At 36.7% G+C, this 24783-nt stretch overlaps 1 protein-coding gene across 1 annotated transcript; it reads right to left on the minus strand.

The window, feature by feature from the left end:
- Window positions 1-7054: 7054 nt before the first annotated feature.
- On the minus strand, window positions 7055-22485 carry CFHR2 (complement factor H related 2). Its single transcript, XM_054452238.1, has 5 exons — window positions 22285-22485; window positions 16572-16766; window positions 15193-15369; window positions 8160-8342; window positions 7055-7326 (listed from the first exon to the last, which is right to left on the minus strand). Exons 1-5 carry the CDS (start codon window positions 22340-22342, stop codon window positions 7127-7129), a joined length of 813 nt encoding a protein of 270 aa, XP_054308213.1. The 5' UTR covers window positions 22343-22485; the 3' UTR covers window positions 7055-7126.
- Between the last annotated feature and the right edge of the window lie 2298 nt (window positions 22486-24783).

The following is a 24783-nucleotide window of genomic DNA, read 5'->3' on the forward strand; positions in this document are numbered from 1 at the left end:
ATTGAGAGATCCATCCATAGAACTGACACACAGACTTCTTTGTCCTACCACCACTGGGTCATACAGGATGCATTTCATCTCCAGATACAAACCACATCAGCATGTGTGTGTGAAACCTGAATTTCCTTTGTTTCACTGAAGCATATGCTGTACATCACTCCAGTAAAAGCCCGCTGCCTCCCAAATCCATGGCATTTTGTTCTAGAAATGGTAGGGTCTTAGAGAGACAATTTCACTCTTACAGGTGTCTGAATAAAAGGTAAGAGACAAAATTATTTTCTTGCTCTAAGGCTGTCTAGAGGTAAACAAAGCTATGTTTGATTTTCCCTTTTAATAGTTACATAACTATTCCCTTTTAATAGTATATTCCCTTTTAATAGTATATTTGTTAAATATCTTATTTAGGTAATTATGTCACTTTCTTTTTATCTATCACTTATTTTAACCCAAACTTTCCTCTCCAAAAAGAAACATCAGGCTTCACCATCGAGCTAATCCATTCACTGGAAATAAGAATCGTGCCAGTACCTCTCTCATGATTTATTTTCATTCATATGGGGTAGGATTAGAAATGTACACACTTATTGGCCTGCTACTTCTACTTGGTAACAAAGCATTTGTCCCTGAAGGCCCAGTTAGGCCAGGTGAGAGGACGGGACATTCTAGCTTCTGTGGTCTTTGTTGCAACTACTCTGTTGCACCCAGATAGTGTGAAAACAGCCATGGGGAATATGTAAACTAGTGAACATGGTTGTGTTCCAGTAAAACTTTATGGACACAAATGTGAATTTCATATAAATTTTATGAATATAATTTTAATTATAAAAATATTATTCTTATTTTAAATTTAAAAAGATGTCAAAATGTAAAAACCATTGTAGTCAGAGCCCTACAAAAATAGGCAGCAGGCCACAGTTCCCCATGACTGTCATTTGCCAGTCCTTCATCTGGTCCAGCAACCCCTTCTGAATTCAGTTAAATTAAAAACTATAGACAGTAACTCCTGTTTAAATATGAGTGATGCTTCAAGAACTGTTCATTTTAAACTGGACTCAGAAATTATAGCGTAAGGCAGAGAAGAAGGAAATTGTGATGTGTTTGGAAAGACTTGTAGATAAGTGCCGGTTTCATCCCCAAATCGTGTTTCCTCTACCTCTGTATCTAGGAAATTTATCTAATAGTAAACCATCTTTGATTTATCTCATGTTTACCTTTTTTGTTTTATTTTTATGTTTTACTTCTATTTTAGATTCAGGAGTATATGTGCGGGTTTGCTACGTAGGTAAATTGCGTATCATGGGGGGGTTTGATGTACAAATTATTTTGTCACCCAGGTAATAAGCATAGCACCTGAAAGATGGTTTTTCTGTCTTCACCCTCCCATCCTCCACCCTCAAGAAGGCCCCAATATTTGTTGTTCTCTTCTTTGTGTCCATATGTATTTGATGTTTAGCTTCCACTTATAAGTGAGAGCATGGGGTTTTTGGTTTTCTGTTCTGCATTAGTTTGCTTAGATAATGGCCTCCAGCTCCATCCATGTTCCTTCAAAGGACAAAACCTCATTCTTTTTTTGTGGCTACATAGTATTCCATGGTGTATGTGTACAACATTTTTAAAGTCCAGTCTACCATTGATGGGCATTTAGATTGAATCTCTGTACAGACCAATGGTGAATTCCGAAAATGAATCAGTAATAAAACCCTACCAACCAGAAAAAGCCCAGCACCAGTCAGGTTCTCAGCTGAATTCTACTAGATATGTAAGGAAGAGCTGGTACCATTCCTACTGAAACCATTCCAAAAAATTGAGGAGGAGGGACTCCTTGCTAATTCATTTTATGAGGCCAGCATCATCCTGATACCAAAACCTAGCAGAGATACAACAAAAAAGAAAACTGCAGGCCAGTATCCTGATGAATATAGACACAAAAATCTTAAAAAACAAAACAATCAAAATGTATCCAGCAGCACATCAAAAAGCTAATACACTGCAATCAAGTAGGCTTTATCCATGGGATGCAATGTTGATTCAACATATGTAAATCAATAAATGTTATTCACCACATAAACAGAACAAATGACAAAAACCACATGATCGTCTCATGCTTAATTTTAATGCACAACTTAGTAAATGAGCCTTTTCGTCCTTTATCACTGCACTTCCCTGACTTTAGTTTTTTTAAGCAGGTATTTCAATTAATGATTCCAAATATTTCCACTACTCTGCAGATGATAAAGGATACTATATGTTCATTTGATATGGTGTTTCTTTGAACATTGTTGTATACCATGTGCTGTAATATAGTATCCTTCATCAGAAGAATGTAACTTGGTGGGCAAAAATAATTTCAATTCTTTTTTTTTTTTTTTTTTTTTGAGATGGAGTCTCGCTCTGTCGCCCAGGCTGCAGTGCAGTGGCGCAATCTCGGCTCACTACAAGCTCCGCCTCCAGGGTTCTGGCCATTCTCCTGCCTCAGCCTCCCGAGTAGCGGGGACTACAGGCACCGGCCAGCATGCCCAACTAATTTTTTGTTTTTGTATTTTTAGTAGAGATGGGGTTTTACCGTGTTAGCCAGGATGGTGACGATCTCCTGACCTCGTGATCCGTCTGCCTCAGCCTCCCAAAGTGCTGGGATTACAGGCGTAAGCCACCGCGCCCGGTTAATAATTTCAATTCTTTAATTGTCATGTATTAGATTTAACTTCCATGAAAAAAACCAAGTCTCAATGGCCTTCAAATCTTGCTTAATCTTCCTGTTGTTAAAAACAAACAATATGGTGAAAATCCGTCTCCACTAAAAATACAAAAATTGGCCGGATTTGGTGGTGCCAGCCTGTAGTCCCAGCTACTTGGGAGGCTGAGGCAGAAGAATCGCTTGAACCCGGGAGGCAGAGATTGTAGTGAGCTGAGATCATGCCACTGCACTCCAGCCAAGGCGACAGAGCAAGACTCCGTCTCAAAAAACAAACAAACAAACAAAAACAAACAAACAAACAAAAACCACCCACGTAATAAAATCTATTTATTAGCTCTATGCTGGTCCATCATTCCTGTGGATATGTCCCAATGCATTTTTTAATCTTACAACTCTTACTAAGAAACTGGACAATTATGATTAACCATTTGTGCCTTTTCTGGTGCTGGTGTTGGTTTGGGTCCTTCTGTGACCATTCATTTCATGTACCTAAGTAGCCACTTCTAGGTAATGACCCAAAATATCTATTTGTTGACTCCAGTTGCTTTCCAGTCCTGGTGGAGTTTTTATTTTGGTAGGCAGCTACATGTCCCAATTTTAATTCCCATAAAGGTAGTGTATCAGGCAAGAAGTATTTGAATCAACTGCTTTCCTATGAATTAGTCCCTGACCGTGGTTTGCTATCAACCCATGTGATTGCGTTTTTAATGTACTCAAAATCTTCCATAATAGCTAGGAATAGAGATTAACGTTTAGCCCACTGGGCTGGTTTAGTTTTATATTTTCCCATGAGGATCTGCCACAAGTCTCCGGGTAGAGAAGTGACCATTCTTTTATGAATGGCTATCAGAGAGATAGGCTGATCATTTAGCCTCCTGCAGCAGATGGTCTAGTGAAAGAGCCCTTGTTTAAATTATTCCTTCTATAGCCTAAGACAGAGCCTCAACAGTCTCTGCAGTAAGTCCCAGAAGAAGAGAAGCTATTTACTTACGAATATGACCAGGGCTGCTACTGTACCCTCTTGTAGAATTTTCTTTCGTATACAATGCCCATTTAACGATGGAACTACTTTGTGCATTCTCTCCTCTTTTGGTATGTTTTTCAGATAAAAACATTTGGACACTTCAAAAATTAAAATAATTTTATACCCTTAAGTTATTAGAGGAATTTTAATTAATGCCCTATACCATCTCAAATGGCAGGTAATTTGTGTCTGCTTTTTTTTCCTTCGTTATTCTTGCTAAAAATAAATTTATTATTCTTCTGAAAGAATTAGCATTGGTTCATTTCATTTGTTCTTTGAGAAGATTACTAAAATAGATTTTTTTCTAAATTGAATTTGCTTCATTGATTTCTGCACTAATATTATCTCCTGCTTTCTTATATTGTAAGCTTAGTTTAGTGTTTTGAGATGTTTATTCTTTTCTAATACAACGTTTAATGACATCTCACAATTCTATGGGACAGTAATTTTGGTAGGATTCAGACGGATAATTCTTTTGTTTTTTGGGGCATTAATAAAGACGTTCAATGTTATTTATCTGGTACATATTCTGGAGTTGAGGGTTTAATATGTCTTCAGTCACATATTTGGTGCTTTGCCAACAATGGGTGAAATTTGGGGTTCAGGTGACTTCTGTCACTCTCAGGGCCTCTCTACAGGGTAGTAAGAATTCTCGCATACTGGTTAGAAGCTACGAGAGACCAAGCTGCTATTTTTTTTTAAAGCTTTTATCCATAATTGACATAGAGATACTTATACTATATCCTATTGGTCAAAGCAGTCATGGTTTAGCACAAGTTCAAGATGATGGGGAAATAGGTCACTTAGTCAGAAGATTTTCAAATTATTTGTGGACATCTTTAATCTGCATAATGTAACTATGCTGCATTACATGCTAATATTTTAATTATCTCCACTCTGAGGTACATACGTGTCATAAAAATGATTGTAATTAAGAATGTACTCCATTATGATTACTTACCTAGTTCATCTTCGTTGGTGACATCAAATATAACCAAGTCTTAACTATTTTAGAAATCATATTAAATTTCAGTTTTCAAAGTTAAATTGTATTTCTGATGAAATTGTACTGTTTTATTTCTTTACCTACATAGTGCTCACCCATGTTTTTGGGTTTTCTTCATGTTTCTTTAAGAAAAGTTTAAAAACAAGTCTGATGTTTTCTTTAATTTCATAGAAGACTGATAATGTGACTCTTGTTAAAATTCTTGCAAGAGAAACTTGTACACCAGATCCAAGATAAATAAGAATCTGGGTTAAGGTGCTCAAATCATGCTTTTTAGGTTGTTCATCTAAAATAAGTGTAATAAATAACTGGATTTCATAAGATGCAGCTGAGGGAGCTCATTGACTCATAAAATACAAGAGATGGAGGAACTTAAGAGATGACAGACACTCATCAATTATTGTCTCTCTTAGCCACATGCATTCTGAGGACAGATTTGGACAGTCAGAAGCCACATGTGGGAGTTACAATTCTCACTATGCTCTTGACATTTATTCCTGTTTAAAATAACTTTTAAAAGTTAACGTAATGATAGGTAAAAGTGTGAATTGTTAGTTCTGAAAGCAAGATCAGTGCTGTTAGCTGAGCAGTGTAGGAGTTGCAGAGTGGTATCAGAAATGGACACTCAGCTTCTCACCCTCTTCATGAGATGGTAAAGGCACCATGAAATTAAAAAAAGGGTAGGATGGAGGGTCTGACAAACTTCTATTGCCAGGGTGTTACCAATCCACTTTTTCTTTGAAGGGAAAATCCTCTGAGGAGGATTATCCTGGATGAATAGTAGGAGTGGAGTTTGGATTATATGACTTTGACTCCAGAATTTGTGAAAAAATGTATTTAGAATAAGATACAATATGATGGAGAAATTAGTAGAAATACAATTTCTTGGTTGCTGCTAACAAGTTTGGTGAAATTAAAACATCTCATGGTGGAAAGTAAAGAAAATGAACAATTTAACCCAGCAATATTGAGAGAAATATTTGAACCAAAAATGTGTGACAAAGGTTCTGATGGAGATTTGGGAAGATACAGTTTAAATCATGGCACTCCTTCAGTCTGACCCTTCATCAACAGATCCTACCTTCCAAGAGCCAGGTTTTAGAGATCAGATGACCATAAATACTAGAGAAATAACATTAAATATATGGTCTGTTTTGCAAAACAGAAAAATATTGGTGCCTGCCAGGTTAATTTTAACCACAGATTCTTTAAAATAAATGGTTTGTAATTTGGTGGTGAGTTCAATTACCAGCTTATAGTCAGACTTTGGAAAAGTTCTCTCTTCACCAGGTCTTAGTTGTTCTTGTTAAATGAGAATTTTATAGTTGGTTGAACTAGCCTGTCTAGTGAATATTAAGTGATACAAATCCTAGGAAGATAGTGAGAGATTTTAATTGGTTAAAAAAATTAAGTGGTAAGATGATGTATTAGTGTTTCCCAGAGAAACAGAATGTACAGTGTGAGATGTATGTAGATAGATGAGATAGAGAGAGATATTTATATGCTATTAGTTTACTTAATTTGTGGGTATATGCAAGTCCAAAATTCACAGGCTAATGGAGTAGAAGCTCAGACAAGGGTTGATGTTACAGTCTTGAGGTAGAATTTCTTCTTCTTTGGGAAGCCTAAGTTTTGACTCTAACTGCTTCAATTGATTGAATGTGACCCACCCACATTATCAAGGGTAATCTTTACTTAAAGGCAACTTATTGTAGATGTTATTAACTCCATTTATAAAATACCTCCTTCACAGCAACACTTAGATTAACATTTGATTAAATAACTGGGCTTGATAGCCTAGCCAAGTTGACACATAAAACTAGCCATTGCAGTTGCTAATTCTCACCAAAACACAAATTATTTTGATTAGTTATGTGGATATACATAGTTGCAAGCTCTGAAAGAAGGCTAACATGAGCTCCCAGGCCGTGACTGTTAGGAATTGACATTTCAAGATACCTGGGGTAACATCTAGATATAATTCCTTCAGTTACCAATAATATACTATGGAGTACCAAATAGCTGGAGGGAGAATATTTAATGCTCCTAATCCAAAGAAATGAAAAATATTTGAGATAATGGATATACTAATTACCCTAACTGACCATTATACATTATATATATGGAAACATTACTATGTACCCCATGAATATATACAGTTATTGTCAATTTTTTTAAAAAGAAAAAAAAGACAATTCCTAGGTTGTTACTTAGATTTGGTGAAGATAGTCTTCACCATTGTGACACGTCTCAGATTGTAATTGCATTTTCACAAATCAACACGAAACTTTATTTATGAATAAAAATGAATAAAACAGTACTTGAAAAATGAAATTGACAACAAATTTAATAGTAAATTCAGAAAAAGGTGTGCGTTTTACTAATAGTAACGCCATTGATTCTATTTTTCTTCACAACTGGGATATACCAGTTTCCCATTCTGACATACTGCTCGAAATGAATGAGATTTTGTTGGATAATATGCAGATTTACAAACAAATTCAACTATGTCACCTGTTCTTGAATAAAGCTTTTGTTGGTTTGTCCACTTTAATTTTATGTTATATTTTTCCATAATTTCTTGTGATATTACACATGGATCTGAAAGTAGAAAAAAATGAACATAAAACATTAAGTAGTATGCAAATCTTCATAGGCTCTCAGGTTTTCAAGTAGAATGTTGTATGATGGTTGAGGAATTATTTCTCAAAATCCTTTCCAAACCAATGCTATAAAAACAAAATATAGATTTAAGTAAAGTTAAAATGGTAAATGATGTAAAAATGAGGTACTATGTTTAATGGATGATAATTTGATGTTATTACCAAAGATTCATAACATCAATTGTCATATTAAGATAGTTGCATTTTAGAACCTCTCATTGCTGTTTTTGTTTGATTATGATATTGGTGAAAGAATCCAAACTTTCAGTAATAAGATGAACAAGAACTGGGAATCAAATAGAGAAATGTAATGACATTAATAGCTAATAATATGGTATTATTTACTTGAAATTTGAAAAGAGAGCAGATTTTAAGAGTCCTCATCTCTCTCTCTCTCTCTCTCTCTCACACACACACACACACACACACACACACACACACACACACACCCCTACACACAATGGTAACCATAGGTGGTGATGAATGTGTTAATTAATTTATAGTAATCATTGCTTTATAAATATATCAAATCAGCATGTTGTAGAACATAAATATGTATTCTTTTTATTTATCAACTAAATGTTTTTAAATAAAATATAAATATAAAGAGAAAAATTTCTAAACTTTACATTCTATCATATAAACATTTGGTAGGCAAGCACTCAGCAGAATGCTTGTTTGTTAATCTGTGAAAATTCTATTACAAACAGTGAAATATCAGACTCATCACACTGATTTTTCCAGAATCCATGAGAATATTAAAATACTTACGTAAGCATTTTGGTGGTTCCGACCATTGTCCATTTCTACATGTTATTTGATTGTTACCCTCAAGTTGATACAAGTTCTGGCATTGGTACTCAACTGATGAACCTGGAGCATATACTGACAACGGGAATGAAGTAATGTCTCCATTGTCAATAGGTGGAGGGGGCCCACATTTTTCTGCAGAAACTAAAAAACCATCATTTGATTTACTGGGAGAGCAAATCAAAATACAAGTTCAAATAAGGCAAATACAAACAAGGCACTTTATATTCTATCAGGGCTTTTGTGATTTGTGCTGAATGAAATGATTCCTGGAGTAAAATTTATCCTACGAACTGAAAGTTAAATTTTAAGTTCTTTTCTCCTCACTCAATGAACACATACAGCATTAAGAAAGATGACAGCTTATAGTATTCCAGGATTAAGAAATGTTTTTCTAAATGAATACATGCTAAACAGATAGAAAGCTATGACAAAACACAGAAAGTTTCTTATTTTAAATTCAACATTCTTTGGAGTTTATTGGGCCTGTAGTCATTTCCTTCTTTATTTTCGTTTGCCTTACAAAAGAAACATTAACTCCTTGAAAAATTTTAAGAATACAAATTAATAGAAAGTAAAAGGGAATTGCTGGATTCTTGGTATTGGCAAAATGAGGAACAAACTTTTCTACCTTTTCCTTATGCTAAGTACAACTCAAATTTTGAACACAATGTAAAAAAAAAAAGGAAAAGAACATAAAAAGACTCTGAAAGATGTAGAGAATTTGATGTGGCTGGAGACTTCACGACTCAAGGAATGACACAGCAGGGTGTTGTGTGGGTTTTCTTTTGGACTCCTTTGTATCCTGGATAGGACACTGGAGAAGACTGCAACCCAGTATTGATATGAGGTTCAGACAAAAAAAGAAAATCCCCAGAAGAGCCTACTTTCTATACCCAAAAGCCCAGGAAAAGAGCAGCCTTACAAGACAAGAATCATTTTTAACAATAACTTACATACTGTAGGAAAGATCCTAAGAAGCCAGTGACCACCCTCCACACTTCCAGATAAACAGAGGTCAACTGAGGAACCTAGACTTCTACCCACATGGTCAAGTAACAAGACACCTCTCCCTTTACCCATGATGTCAGCAGAAGCCAAATGGGAAACCTGGGCTTATACCCAGCATGGCAGCAATGGAACCTGCCAAATAAGATTTTTTGCAATCCAGTACTAAAAATATAACACCTAAAATATCTGGAATAAATTTAAAAATTACTCTTCATATTAAGGACCAGGAAACTCTCAAAAGGGAAAAGACAATTATTAATAACAAAAGACAACACTAAGAAGACACAGATGTTGAAATTGACGATGCTTTAAAAAATCCAATAGGAATTATAAACCCAAATAGTAAAACAAGAATTAAAAAACATCCACTGGATAGGCTTAATAATACATTGGGGGATGACAGATGAATAAATTCATGAACTTCAATACAGAGCAATATTAATTACCCAGTCTGAAAATAGACTGAAAACAGAAAGCTGAACTGAGCTTAGAGACCTTTAGAATACAACAAACAACAACAAATAAGGAGAGGCAATCCAGAAAGAGAAGAGAAAAAGTACTGGGCTGAAAACAAAAAAATGACTGAACACTTCCCAGATTGACCATAAGGCATAAATAAATAGTGACATGTAGAACCAACTAATACTATACAATATTTTTCTCATAACTTGAAAAAATATATCAGCTATTTTGACTTAATTACATTAAATTATTCCAAATCTCTCAAAAATACAAGAAGGGAGTGATATTAGAAGACTGAGGAGATATTGGTAGCTGGAGCACTTGAGATTGCTCTTTTTTGCATTCACATCATTTATTGCACATACTTGCCACCTGATATAGTTAGGCTTTGTGTCTCCACTCACACCACTCATATCTTATCTTGAATTGTAATCCCCAGGTATTGAGGCAGAGACCTGGTGGGGGGTGGTTGGATCATGGGGATGGCTTCCCCCATGCTGTTCTCATGATAGTGATTGAGTTCTCATGAGATCTGATGGTTTTATAAGTGTTTGGAAGTTCCTCCTTTGCCCGCTTGTCTCTCTCCTGCTGCCTTGTGAAGAAGTGCCTGCCCCCGCTTCTGCCATAATTGTAAGTTTTCTGAAGCCACAGCCATGTGGAACTGTGAGTCAATTAAACCTATTTTATTTATTTATTATTATTATTTTTTTGAGACAGAGTCTTGCTCTGTCGCCCAGACTGCAGTACAGTGGCACTATCTCAGCTCATTGCAGCCTCTGCCTCCCCAGCTCAAGCGATTCTCCTGCCTCAGCCTCTCGAATAGCTAAGATTACAGGTGTGCACCACCATGCCTAGCTAATTTTTATATTTAATCAAAGACAGAGCTTCACCATGTGGCTCAGGCTAGTCCCAAATTCCTGACCTCAAGTGATTCACCTGCCCCAGTCTCCCAAAGTGCTAGGATTACAGGTGTGAGCCACCATTTCCGGCCAAACCTATTTTACTGATATATTACCCAGGTTGGAGAAGTTCTTTATAGCAGTGTGACAATGGACAAATACAGTAGATGGGTACAGTGGGCACTGCTATAAAGATACCTGAAAATGTGGAAGTGACTTTGGAACTGGGTAACAGGCAGAGGTTGGAACAGCTTAGAGGGCTCAGAAGAAGACAGGAAGATGAGGGAAAGTTTGGAACTCCCTTGAGACTTGTTCAATGGTTTTGACCAGAATGCTTATAGAGATATGGACAATGAAGTCCAGGCTGAAGTGGTCTTAGATGGAGACGAGGAAATTATTGGGAACTGGAGCAAAGGTCACTCTTGCTATGCTGTAGCAAAGAGACTAGTGTCAATTTGCCCCTGCCCTAGAGATCTGTGGAACTTTGAAGTTGAGAGAGATGATTTAGGGTAACTGGAGTAGGAAATTTCTAAGCAGCAAAATGTTCAAGAGTGACAGAGTATAAAAGTTTGCAAAATTTGCCGCCTGACCATGTGGTAGAAGAGAAAAACTCATATTCTGGGGAGTAATTCAATCCTGATGCAGAAATTTGCTTAAGTTACAAACAGCCAAATGTTAATAGCCTAAGACAATGGGGAAAATGACTCCAGGGCATGTCAGAGATCTTTGAGGCTTTCCCATCACAGGCCCAAAGGCCTAGGAGGGAAAAATATTTTCATGGGCCTGGGCCCTGCTGCTGTGTGCAGCCTCAGGACCTGGTGCCCTGCTGAGTCCTAGCTGCTTCAGCTCCAGCCGTGGCTAAATGGGGCCAACATATAGCTCAGGTCATTTTTTTTAGAAGGTGCAAACATTGAACCTTGGCAGCTTCCATATGGTGTTGTGCCTATGGGTGCACAGAAGACAAGATTTGAGCTTTTTTTTGGTTCCAGGTGGGAACCTCTTCCTGGATTTCTGAGGTGGTATGGAAATTCCTGCATGTCCAGGCAGAAGTCTGCAGGGGTGGAGTCCTCATGGAGAACCTCTGCTAGGGCAGTGTGGAAGGGAAATGTAGGGTTGGAACCCCCACATAGAGTCACCACTGAGGCACTGCCTAGTGGAGCTTTGAGTAGGGACTACTCTCCTCCAGACCACAGAATAGTAGATACACCAACAGCCTTGTACTATGCACCTGGAAAGGCTGCAGGCACTCAATGCCAGCCCATGAGAGCAGCCCTGGGGGCTGAACCCTGCAAAGCCACAGAAGTGGAGCTACCCAAGGCCTTGGAAGCCTACCCCTTGCATCAGTGTGTCCTGGATGTGAGACGAGGAGTCAAATGAGAACTTTTTTGGAGATTTAAGATTTAAGGAGTGCCCTGCTGGGTTTTGAACTTGTATGGGGACTGTAGCCCCTTTCTTTTGGCCAATTTCGCCCATATGGGCAGAAAGTTGGAGGGAAATTATAAAGCAAATTATTCCCAGTTTTACCAAACGGGTAACTAAATATCAGACTTTCTAAAAAACCCATCTTCTAGGTTTTTTGAACCTTTGCATTATTCTCAACTCCATCACTAGTATGTTTATAAAAAGCAACTCATTATGAATATCTTCTGATTCAATTAGAAATAGTTATGTATATGAATATGTGTTTATTTTTCTTATTTAATCATCTTTCATTAATGGTTAGTTTATAAAAGTATATATTAATTCTTATGTAAACTACATAATTGACATTCAAGACAAAGTAAATAATCTGAATAAATCAAGTATATACAAAAAATTTGAAATATTTTCTAATAATCCCATAAATATTATTTAAAGTAACTAGTTTTATGTACTGTTATTGGCACTTTAATGGTTTGATTGCAGTTTACTCAAGCAAATCCCACTAGAATGTGACTCATTTCACTTATATAAAACTTGTATCCCTAAATCTCTGTATTTTATTCCAATATTTGGATGGCAATTCTTTATTGATTATCATCTTTTAAAAAATCTAACTGTAAAAACAAAATGCCATTGAAAACAATTGATCTGTGTGGGTACAGTGGCTCATGCCTGTAACGTCAGCACTTTGGGAGACCAAGGTTGGTGGATCTCCTGAGGTTGGGAGTTGGAGACCAGCCTGGCCAATTTGGTGAAACCCTGGCTCTACTAAGAATACAAAAATTAGCTGGGTGTGGTGACATATGCCTGTAATCCCAACTACTCAGGAGGCTGAGGCACAAGAATCGCTTGAACCTTGGAGGTAGAATTTGCAGGGAGCCAAGATCCCACCATTGTACTCCAGCCCGGGCAACACAGTGAGACTCTGTCTCAAAAAAATAAATAAGTAAATAAGTAAATAAATAAATAAATAAATGATCTTGGCTGATGTAGGGTTTCCCAGCTGCTTTATTCATATATGGTTATTGCATGGTGTTGTAAATGGAATAACAGCCCCCAGAGATTGCGCTGTACTAATCCCTGCAACATGGATTACCATAACTTGCAAAATGTTACCTTATGTGAAAAAACAGACTGTGCAGCTATCGTTAGGAGTCCAGTTGCCCTGAAACTTTATTAACTCTCCACAGTGTTCTTGAGCTACCATTCAACCTTGGACATAGAGTGTTCACTAAATTCTTCCACTTTGGAGATTCTGACTTCCTCCATCTACTCTGATAACCTCAATATGTTGCCTTACGCTTTTGGAATAAGTGACAGGCAGAGAGGGAAAGGTAGCAATATTCTGAGAACTTGAACAAAAAGATGTGTTCTTTGTCAGATTAAATAAAATTTGCTAAGTTTTGAAGCAAGTTTATTTTGGCAACTTAGTTTCTAAATGTCATTACGCACTGAATGGAACCAGAACTTACTGGAGGTATGGTTGATTCTAGTTCTTAGATGGGGAAAACATGAATTAACCCAGGATATTTTTTGTGTCACAAAGCAACAGACTTAATCAAAGCCTAACAAAGTCTTATAGACTGTACACAAGAGCTAGCTTGTATGGGATACAGCTGGTCAAACTTAATTTGTCAAGCTTCTAAATTATAATTGTTGGGCTGACAATAGCCATCATCCCACGAAATGAAGAGAGCTTGTTCATGACATAGAGAGAGCATGGAAATATTTATGCCATCACTGAAACCTATAAATCCTAAACCCTATTCAATCACTGGAATTTTCTGGTATTCATAACATTTGTTCTTTTTTTTTTTTTTTGCAAATGTTAATAATGTTTAATCCTCTAGTAATAGAAAGAGGCTATGACTTCACTGTTTACTGAAAAACTGTCAGTTTCAGCTGTTTTAAGAAGACTCAATTTTCTAAAAGTATAAATTTAGTGAAGACAGGGTCTCACTCTATTGCCCAGGTTGGAGTGCACTGGTGCAGTCATAGCTCACTGCGGCCTTGAACACCTGGGCTCAAGTGATCCTCCTGCTTCAGCCTTCCCAGTGGCTGGGACTACAGGCACACACCACTGTGCCCTGCTCTAGAGGTTTAAAATTGAGAATTGAAGATGTGGAATAATATTTGATAACATAACATCTTTTGAAAAGCATACCATGGATTCTATTTCCTGATAGGATGGAGTAGCTGGTATCAACATAGCCTCCCACTGGAAAAAAATTAGAAAACTGTACAAAACGTATTTCAAGAACACCAAAAATCACCCAGCACATGACCGTGATGACTAAGAAAATGAAAAAACCTCGAAATCCCAAACTACCATAGCACACAGCCCCATCTGTTTGCTGGGAGGCCTTTTCTAGACTCTGTGCTGTGAGGGAGAACCCAGCAAGAACTCAGTGGTCTTCTTTAGTTGAGACTAATAAGGTCAGTCTTGGAGACTATGGTGGCCAGAAGTTACTGGGCATAGCAGCAGAGAGAAAGTGGTATGAAGAGAAAGATCTATAGAAGTCTCCATGGCGCTCCTTGTGTTTTTCGTTGAATACTGAGCTGTGCAAGTGTAGGACGGAATTGTATTGGGCTGGGCAAAGAACAATTACTGAGGAGCTATAAAGATGAAGAATTACAAGAGTTCACACAGGACTGGAAAGTGCCATCATTTATACCATAGGTTTCCAAAAGAATCGTTTTCCAAATGCGAAGCTACTCACAAATAAACATACCTCTCAGAAGTATGGACTTTCTAAAACTTAGGAATTGATGATTTATCGAATAGAGCATATGAATTTAAATAAAGATAAATATTAAGTGCTGTCTTACTTATAAGACATTTTAACTAGAATTCGACTTATTTTCACTTCAATACATCAGTTTTGTAACCATTTCTTGTCAACTAACCTGATACTATAAACCACACACAGGTATTACTTAAACTTCAAGGGATTATCTTCAAGGTGTATTCTTGTCTAACATTTTTACTTATCACATATATTTGATTTATATAAGTAGGCAAACTATGTTATTGCACATCCACTTAGACACAATTGGAGCTGAGAATCAAATGAATAATGATAGAAGTATGCGGTAAAACCTATATTTATTTAACCTATATTTAATCTGTAAAAAAAAGATTTATTTCTTTTAAACTTTATAATATATAACAGCATCTGAGAGAACAGCATTGTACTTACCAGTGGACCTGCATTTGGGAGGAGTGGACCAGCCCCGTTCTACACATGAAATGTTGTTCTCATTGTTTTGAAGTCTGTATCCTGTGTTGCAAATAATTTGTACAGTATCACCTTCCAGATGTGTTTGTCCTGAAGATTCAGAATGACCATTTTCCACAAAAGGAAAGAAACACAGTCCTAAAGATCAAAAACGGATTAATAGACAAGATGGAAGTAGCAAAGAAAAAGTACAACTGCACTTTAAAATATTTTAATAAACCGGGTGAAGTGGCTCAAGCTGGTAATCCCTACACTTTGGGAGGCTGAGGCAAGTGGATCATTTGAGGCCAGGAGTTCGAGGCCAGCCTGGCCAACATAGTGAAACCCTGTTTCTACTAAAAATACAAAAATTAGCGGGCATAGTGGTGCACACTTGTAATTCCAGCTACTCTGGAGGCTGAGACAGGAGAATCACTTGAACCTAGAAGGCAGAGGTAGCAGTGAGTCGAGATGGCACCACTGCACTCCAGCCTGGGTGACAGAACGAGACTCTGTCTCAAAAACAAAACAAAACAAAACAAACAAACAAACAAAAAACCAAAAAGGAAAGCTTTCAAAGCTGAAATCAAATATAAACATTTTCAAAAGAAGTTAAGTCATGCTACTATATATATGATGAAATATATTTTTGGTTCTTTTATATGTATATATAGAAGAAAATATTTCATGTTGTTGCTCTATGTTTTTTATAATGAAATATTTTATGTTTATAAACTCTTTTAGGGACAAAAGAACATCTTCATATATCTATTTCTCTCTTAACTCTCATAAATGTTTCTTAGGAGAAAGATTATTGCTATCTCCTTTGTTGCCTCATCTATCTGTCTCCCAATTGTTTTCTCTTTCAATACACCTGTTATCATTGGAGTCTGCTCTCTACATTTATTGGAGGGTTAATATAGCTACACTTTGAAGGACCAAAGAAATTATTTATTGAAATATAAAAGTGAAAATGCTAAACCTCCTTGTAATATGCAAAAGAATGGTAAATTCAAAACAGAATATGTATAAAAATGACATTTAAAAGGAAAACTATGATCAGGCTGCTGCCAAATGAATATTAGTAAAGAAATATTAGCAGTCAAATATATTAATCATCAGTTTAAAAAAATTAATATATTTCAACATGTAGAGCATTTCCAGTTAATGCAAGACAGTTGACATATTTATTCTTCATTGATTCTCATAGGAGCCATCTCAAAATAGAAGGGCTACATCTCCCATCTTTCCAGCTCCTCTGGTCACTGCACCTGTGATTATCAAGACCTTATGATCTTGTCTGGCACATCCTTCTCTATTCACTGAATGACATCCATTTAATGAACAGGGCATTTACTCACTGAGACACTTTGGTGTTGGTGACCATCCTTCTTCTGTGCATGTTATGCGAGTCCAAAAGGATTTTGAAGGAGACACAAAATTATATTCACAGGAGTAATAGAAAACTTCCCCTGTAGGGACCTGGGAAAATGGCTTATATTTTTCTTCATCATATAGAATTCCATGGTTTATTTTTGGAAAATCACAGAACGTTGCTGGAAAAATAACACAAAACTGAAGAATTACATAATAAGCTACATAAATAAATCACTAGATTATATTTTAATCATCTCGTTTAGTTTTTTTCTTTCATTTAGCTTAAATGCCTTTAGCTTAAATGCTTTCCAGTGTCCAAATTAGGAATGAAAAGACATCACTAATTAAGAGTACATGAGTATTTGAGGAGGTAATTGTTAATGAATATAAAATTTATATTTTGGAGTGACATGAAATATGAACTCTCCTGCAATGTCTTCAAGAAGAAAACCCTCACACAACAATTTAAGAATGAAGGCAGAGTGTAAGAGTAGCAAATCTTCCTGATCTACATAGTATACAGTAGAGGAGTGATAGGGTTTTTCTTAGCTCTCAATTTACTTCTTTTCTCTATTCTTATTGATTGTCATAGGTATCTCCACCAGAAACTCTGTCCTATTTTTTTTCTGGTGCAGAAAAGATGTTGGGTAGTTAGTTTTGTTTTTTGTTTATTAATATCATTTTGAACATTTTCTGGTTACAAAGTTAATATAGTTTCAGTGGAAATAATTGAGAGAATAAAGAAAATCACTAAGAACAACTCAAGATAAAGTTAGAGCTAAATTCTGGTTAATGTTGTATATACAAATACGTATTTGTGTATTTGTATTTATATATTTGTACTTGTATATATATATATATGGTCAGCCCCACTGGTTTCACATCCTCTGATTCAACCAACTGCAGATCAAAAATATTCGGGAAAAAAACAATAAAAAGACAATAAAACAATAAAAATAATGCAATTAAAAATACAATATAACAACTATTTGTATAGCATTTACATTGTATTAGGTATTATAAATAATCTAGAGATTACTTAAATTGTATGAGAGGGCTGGGTGTGGTAGCTCATGCCTGTAATCCCAGCACTTTGGGAGGCTGAGGTGGGTGGATCACTTGAGGTCAGGAGTTTGAGACCAGCCTGGCCAACATGGTGAAACCCCATCTCTACTAAAAATACAAAAATTAGCCAGGCGTGGTGGTGCACGCCTGTAATCCCAGCTACCCGAGGGGCTGAGGCAGAAGAATCACTTGAACCCAGGAGGGGGATGTTGCAGTGAGCCGAGATCATGCCACTAAACACCATCCTGGGGGCGACAGAGCAAGACTCCGCCTCAAAAGAAAATTAAAATAAAATAATTGTATGGGAGGATATGCACAGGTTATGTACAAATACTGCATCATTCTCTCTTAGAGACTTGTGTATCCTTGGATTTTGCTATCTACTGGGGGTGGGTAGAGTCCTGGAACCAATTCCTTGAGGATACTAAAGGACTAATGTATATATGTATATATACATCCATACACACGATGGTGCAAGATAAATTAAAACAATGTAGAAAATGGGTGAAATCTTCATACTTTTTGACTCTTTCTTTGGGTACACATACATATATATACACACTTTTTTTTAATCAAACTTTATATTTTATTAACAGGTTTTTCACAGCAAAATTGAGTGGAAGGTAGAGATTTCCTGTATACCACTTCCTCTTCCCTACCACATGCATAACCTCCCTCACTGTCAATATAATTATCACCCAAAGTTCATAGTTTATGTTGGGGTTCACTCTTGATGTTGTACGTTCTATGGGTTTGATATACTTTATCTTTGAGTACGTATTTAGCTCAAGATATTTCGTCAATATAATACTGCTCTTTGTTTTTATGTCAAAATCTTTTTGCAATATAGTACTGCTGCATAAGAAATAATTTTATTTTTCATCTTATTTGGAAGATGTGTGCAGAAATTAAGCGGATAAATCAAGAGAAATTTCTCTTTTTCATCTATCTAGAAGTAATGTTTAATGTTGCACAATATTTGAAATATTTTCACCCTGTGAAACCTGAAATTGATTATTTAACTGTTTAAAATTTGACATTAGATAGTTTTGGTAAAGGTATTGAGGGAAACACTCCCGTCTTGATAATATTAACCTACCATAACTCTCAATTATCCTTCACTCCTCCAAAATTATAGTAGTTTATTTTCATACATTTGTACCTACATATTCTTTGCTATCCAGAATAACTTGGTTTTCATCACCCAGTTATATTGTACCTATGCTTCAGAACTAACTCTATGACATTCATCAAATATTCATTGTGCATATCTGCAATGGTGCTAGCTAGGAGTGCTAATGTCTTTTTGCAAGCTTCCTTTACACAACCACCCACTTCAAAAGTAGAAAATAATTTTTCTTGTCTCAACATTCTGATAGAATATTATGAATATATTTCTTCTGGGATATATATATACACACACACACACACACATACATATATACAGTCGTACAGATATTCACCACATAATGACATTTTGGTCAATGACTGACCGCTTATGTGACAGCGGACCCATAAGATTATAGTGTAGTTGAAAAATTCCTATCACCTAATAGCCATCATAACATTGCAGTGAAATATATTACTCACATGTTTGTGGCAATGCCGGTGTAAACAAACCTACAGCATTGCTAGTCACATAAAAATATGCCACACACAATTTTGTACAGTACGTAATACTTGATGATGATAATATAGAAGTGTTACTGGTTAATGTATTTCATATAGTATAATTGTTATCAGTATTTTATAGTTCACTTCTTCTATTCATTAAAAAAATTAACTGTAAAACAGTTAATTTTTCCTGAGGCAGGTCCTTCAGGAACTATTCCAGAAGAAACCTTTGTTGTCATAGGAGAGGACAGCTCCATGCCTGTTACTGCCCTGAAGACCTTCAAGTGGGACAAGAGCGGAGGAAGAAGACAGTGATACTGATGATCCTGACCCTTTGTAGACCGAGGATAATGTGTGTGGTTGTGTCTGTTTTTAACAAAAAGATTCAAAAAGTAAATAAATATGTAAAATATTTAAAAGATAAAAGCTTATAGCACAAGAACAGAAAGAAAAAGTCTTTTGTACACCTCTACAATGTTTTTTTAAGCTAAATATTATCTCAAAAGACACAAAAATTAAAGTTGATGAAGTAAAAAGGTTAACATAAACTAAGGTTAATTTATTATCGAAGAAAAGTTTGAAATAAATTTAGTCTGTCCTGGGTGCATCAAAAGCTCAGTAATTAGCACTAAAGAACTTATCCATGTAACCAAAAACCTCCTGCTCGCCCAAAACTATTGAAATAAATAAATAAATAAAATAAAATAAATTAGTTTACCCTAAGTATACAGTGTTTATACCACCTCTAGTAGTGTATGGTGATGTCCTAAGCCATCACATTCACTCACCACTCATGTAATGACTTTCTGAGAGCAACTTTCAGTCCTGCACATCCTATTCATGGTAAAAGCCCTATACAAGTCTGTCGTTTTTAATGTTTTATACTGTATTTTTATTGTACTTTTCTATATTTAGATAAACATATACTTACAATTGTGCTACAATTGCCGATAGTATTCAGTACAGTAACATGCTGTACAGGTTTGCAGCCTAGGAGCGACAAGCTATACCATATGGCCTAGTTACGTAGTAGGCTATAAAACCTAGGTTTGTGTAAGTCCACTCTATAATGTTTGAATAAGAAGGAAATCACCTAAGGACGCACGTCTCAGAACGTGTCCCTATCATTAAGTGATGCATGACTGTTTATACACACACACACACTCACACACACACACTCACAGTCACCTATATATAGCCTTGCAATTTATTTGCCTATTTATGTTTTGCTTTTCTTTAGGACACTATAAGTTGCAGTGAGGTATGGTTAGGGTTGTCATTTTCTTCCAGTTTCTTTGCTACATGAAGCACAACATATTGCTTGATAAATATTTTGCTACTGGAAGCATGCAGTTTTCTATGTATAAAAATGTGTTGCTTCAGTGTGTTGTTTTTGCTGTTTGGCATGTCTCTCAATAGACACCTAAACGACAGTGTAACACACACTTACAGATCATTTAACATCTAGGCAACCTTTAGATAGAATTTCACTGAAGTTTCTCCCAGAGACTGGATTGAAGCTTGAACATTTTTTTGGTGGGGGAGGGTTAGGAATTGTCAAAATTCTATATATTTCTCTCATATTTTTCACTTATTTTCCACTGCTTCCCCCCTATTTAGAAATCCTTGTGTAATGCCATGTGTAATAGGTGTATAAGCCACTTAATAAATACCATAAACACAGACTTAAGAAAAATCAAATACACTCATACAATCGCACTCCTGTGATTACAACTCAGCATTAAAAGTGAAAACAAAATAAAATGAATTTCAAGGGCCAGGTGTGGTGGCTCGTGCCTGCAATCCCAACACTTTGGGAGGCCGAGGTGGGCGGATCACCTGAGGTCAGGAGTTCGAGACCAGCCTGACCAACATGGAGAAACCCCATCTCTATTAAAAATAAAAAATCAGTCAGGCATGGTGGTGCATGCCTGTAATCCTAGCCACTTGGGAGGCTGAGGCAGGAGAATTGCTTGAACCCGGGAGATGGAAGTTGTGGTGAGCCGAAATCATACCATTGCACTCCAGCCTGGGAAACAAGAGTGAAACTCCATCTCAAAAAAAAAAAAAAAAGAATTTCAAGCCAATAGAAATAATATTTTGCAACATTTCTAAGGGCAAATATTTAAAGGAAAGCATTTTATTGTTCATGTTTTTCTCTTATGTCAGGACTGACGAGAAACTGTTCAAATAAAACTTCAAAGGTCTGTAAACATTAGGAAAGAGCAAAACAGTAAAGTTAAAACTTTCTGGAAATCAAAGGGTAAAGCATAGTGATCAAACTTCCATGTACAGACATAGTTTATTTAGTATCCTAGAACTTGGTGGAGATTTTGTTTGCAATTCCTTTGATATGGTGGCCTTAATTTCAACATGAAATAAAATGGGACCATTTATAAAATATCGTAAGAAGCAGTTTGTAGTATTAATAAAGAGGTGATACATTACTTCATTCTTGACATTTAAGAGCTCAGAAGAAACAATTTCTTGACAGTTCACTGGTTTATATATACATGATATTTTCTATTGTTTCAGTAAAATATATTTCCCTCTGTTGAAGGATAATTAGATTGAAATGGGAATTCCTCCAATTTAATGACCTTTAAAATTTAAATGATCAAATCTAGGAAAATAAAATCCAAAAAGCATTTTGAAGGTGGCCAAATCTTTTTGAGATTGATTTTTCTGTTTAGTGGCATTGCAGAGTTTATGCAGAATTACACTAATACTTCACCTTGCCACCATTATTATGGCAGATTTTCCCTCATTTAATTCCTCTTTACATTCTCTATTTGGTGGCCATTTACCTTTGCAACTTAGAGGATGGAGAGAACTAATTTTATTCTATTTTCCTGCTAATTGCATGTTAGAAAGTATTTCCATAAAATAGATTAATATTATAACTCATTTAAAATATTTTCATCCATTTATTCATTTAAAAATATGTAAGCATACACACAAAAACTGATAAATGAATCTGAAAAAGGAACTAAATATTCAGGTCCGTTTTGAACTTACCTTCTCCCCCAACAGAGGATATCCGTGAGATTAGAATTACACTGACCATGAGCCACATGCTTGGTAGTTCCAATCTTATATAACTAAAAATACTTCAGTGGTGGTGGTGTTGCTTTGAATCTGCTTTCATTAACAGTTATGAGCATGACTTTGAATTTCAGTGTACTAACTGGAAGCTAGTTTAGTAAAGTCCTTTGTGGTAAACATCAAAGTTCATGGAGGGTTGTGCAAAATAAGCAAATAGTGTCTAATCAGTGTTTTCACAATAATACTCTGAGTTTATCATGTAATATTAACTCGAGCAAAATAAAAGCTGTTCAGTTTCCTTGTTGTGGTCCCTGAGTCTCTGAGTTTGGAATATTCAGAAATGGGCCATTGAAGAGGAAAGAGGAAGCCCCTTCTTTTTTCTAGCCAAGAGTTCAGCTACATCAATAAGCAAGCAAGTGAAGGTGATCAGTCCTCATCTTAACATAACAGCATCACTGTTCTAGTTATAAATTCCACTTAAAACTGGTATTAAGAATGAGGTAACTTCAGACCATCCTGGCTAACATGGTGAAACCCCATCTCTACTAAAAATACAAAAATTAGCTGGGCGTGGTGGTGGGTGCCTGTAGTCCCAGCTACTTGGGAGGCTGAGGCAGAGAATGGCGTGAACTTGGGAGGCAGAGTTTGCAGTGAGCTGAGATTGCACCACTCCCCTCCAGCCAGGGTGACAGAGAGAGACTCCGTCTCAAAAAAAAAAAAAAAAGGATGAGATAACTTCTTAATAGTTTTCATATTTTGTAGACTGTAAAAAGTCAAATCAAGAATAATTTTTGGTCTGTAATGGTTCCCAAAATTTTTGAACAAATTTTACTTCAAAATAATTTTGTTCAGATGGGACTTTGAGAATGGGTATTTATGGGTCTTGGTATATTCACTCACCACCAAAAGGCAGCAATAAAACTGGCAAAAATTACAAAAATAATCTCTAGAAATTGGCCAAAGAGCATACTGTTGGGAAATATTTATTCCAGAAAGTCCACATGAATCTCAGTAAAAAAGAGTGGCTGCTTTTATCCACCTTTGTCTCACAGCCCAGTTCTGTGGCTCAGAAGTTGAACCCTGGATAGGCAAGCAGTCTGTGTGGACTGTAAGCTCTGCTGCCCCACTGGAGGGGAGTGACTTTATAGCGTGGAAAAGTCCCTGCCCAAGGATCCTATTGAATACAAAGAGGTAACAGTGGGAAGCAAGTAGAGAAGATTAGTATGTGTAGAGTATATTAGCTGGGGCAAGCAACAAAGTGGCCAGTCAGCCAAAAATTTAGGGCAAAATTTGGAGAAAGGGACAGCCTAAGGACTCCCACTAAGATGAAACTTACTGATGGTGGTTCAGAAGTCAATGGGAATGCATATAGCTATGTTCAATCAAGAAACCAGAGAAGTCTCTGTGAGCTACTAGTCTCCGCTATTGATTCTAGTCTATCTAAACTTTATCATTTCCAAGTAAACTAACTAAATTATCTAAATATTAAGTGTCACACTCTAGACCATTTCAACAATCTTTTTAGCTCACTTACTCTACTAAATTTGTTCCAACCATTCAATGACCCTGATGCTTTTTCACTATTCTTTTCCCTTCACTTTCTCTCTTCCCACCATACCCAAATTAGATTCAGTGGTTCATCACTGTAAGTCAATCCCTTGCACACACTCTCCTGCCCATTCCTTTCTTTCTATCTGTAATCCAAGTCTTAGAAAACCTCAATCCTTTGCAAATAAATTCTCTGCCTGCCCTGTCCCTGAACTGAAGCAGCAGAGTGTGTCTACAAGAAAAACAAATGCAGTCACCTCTCCAAGATGGCTGAATAGGAACAGCTGTGGTCAGCAACTCCCAGCGTGATCAGTGCAGAAGATGGGTGATTTCTGCGTTTCCAACTGAGGCACCTGGTTCATCTCATTGGGACTAGTTGGACAGAGGGTGTAGCACATGGAGGGGGAGCCAAAGCAGGGGGGGCATTACCTCACCCTGGAAGTGCAAGGGGTCAGGGGATTTCCCTTTCCTAGCCAAGGGAAGCTGTGGCAGACTGGACCTGGGAAAAATGGGACACTCCTGCCCAAATACTGTGCTTTTCCAAGGGTCTTAGCAAACGGCAGACCAAGAGACACTCTCCTGCTCCTGGCTCGGCGGGTCCCACACCCACGGAGCCTTGCTGACTGCTAGTGCAGCAGTCTGAGATCAACCTGTGAGGCAACAGCCTGGTAGGGGGAGGGGCATCTGCTATTGCTGAGGCTTCAGTAGGTAAACAAAGTGGCCTGGAAGCTTGAACTGGGTGGAGCCCACTGCAGCACAGTTAGACCTGCTGCCTCTGTAGACCCCACCTCTGGGGGCAGGGCATAGCTAAACAAAAGGCAGCAGAAACTTCTGCAGACTTTAAACGTCCCTGTCTGACAGCTCTGAAGAGAGAGGTGGTTCTCCCAGCATGGCATTTGAACTCTGAGAACAGACAGACTGCCT

This window comes from Pongo pygmaeus, chromosome 1, assembly GCF_028885625.2.
Source record: "Pongo pygmaeus isolate AG05252 chromosome 1, NHGRI_mPonPyg2-v2.0_pri, whole genome shotgun sequence".
Taxonomy (NCBI): Eukaryota; Metazoa; Chordata; class Mammalia; order Primates; family Hominidae; genus Pongo; species Pongo pygmaeus.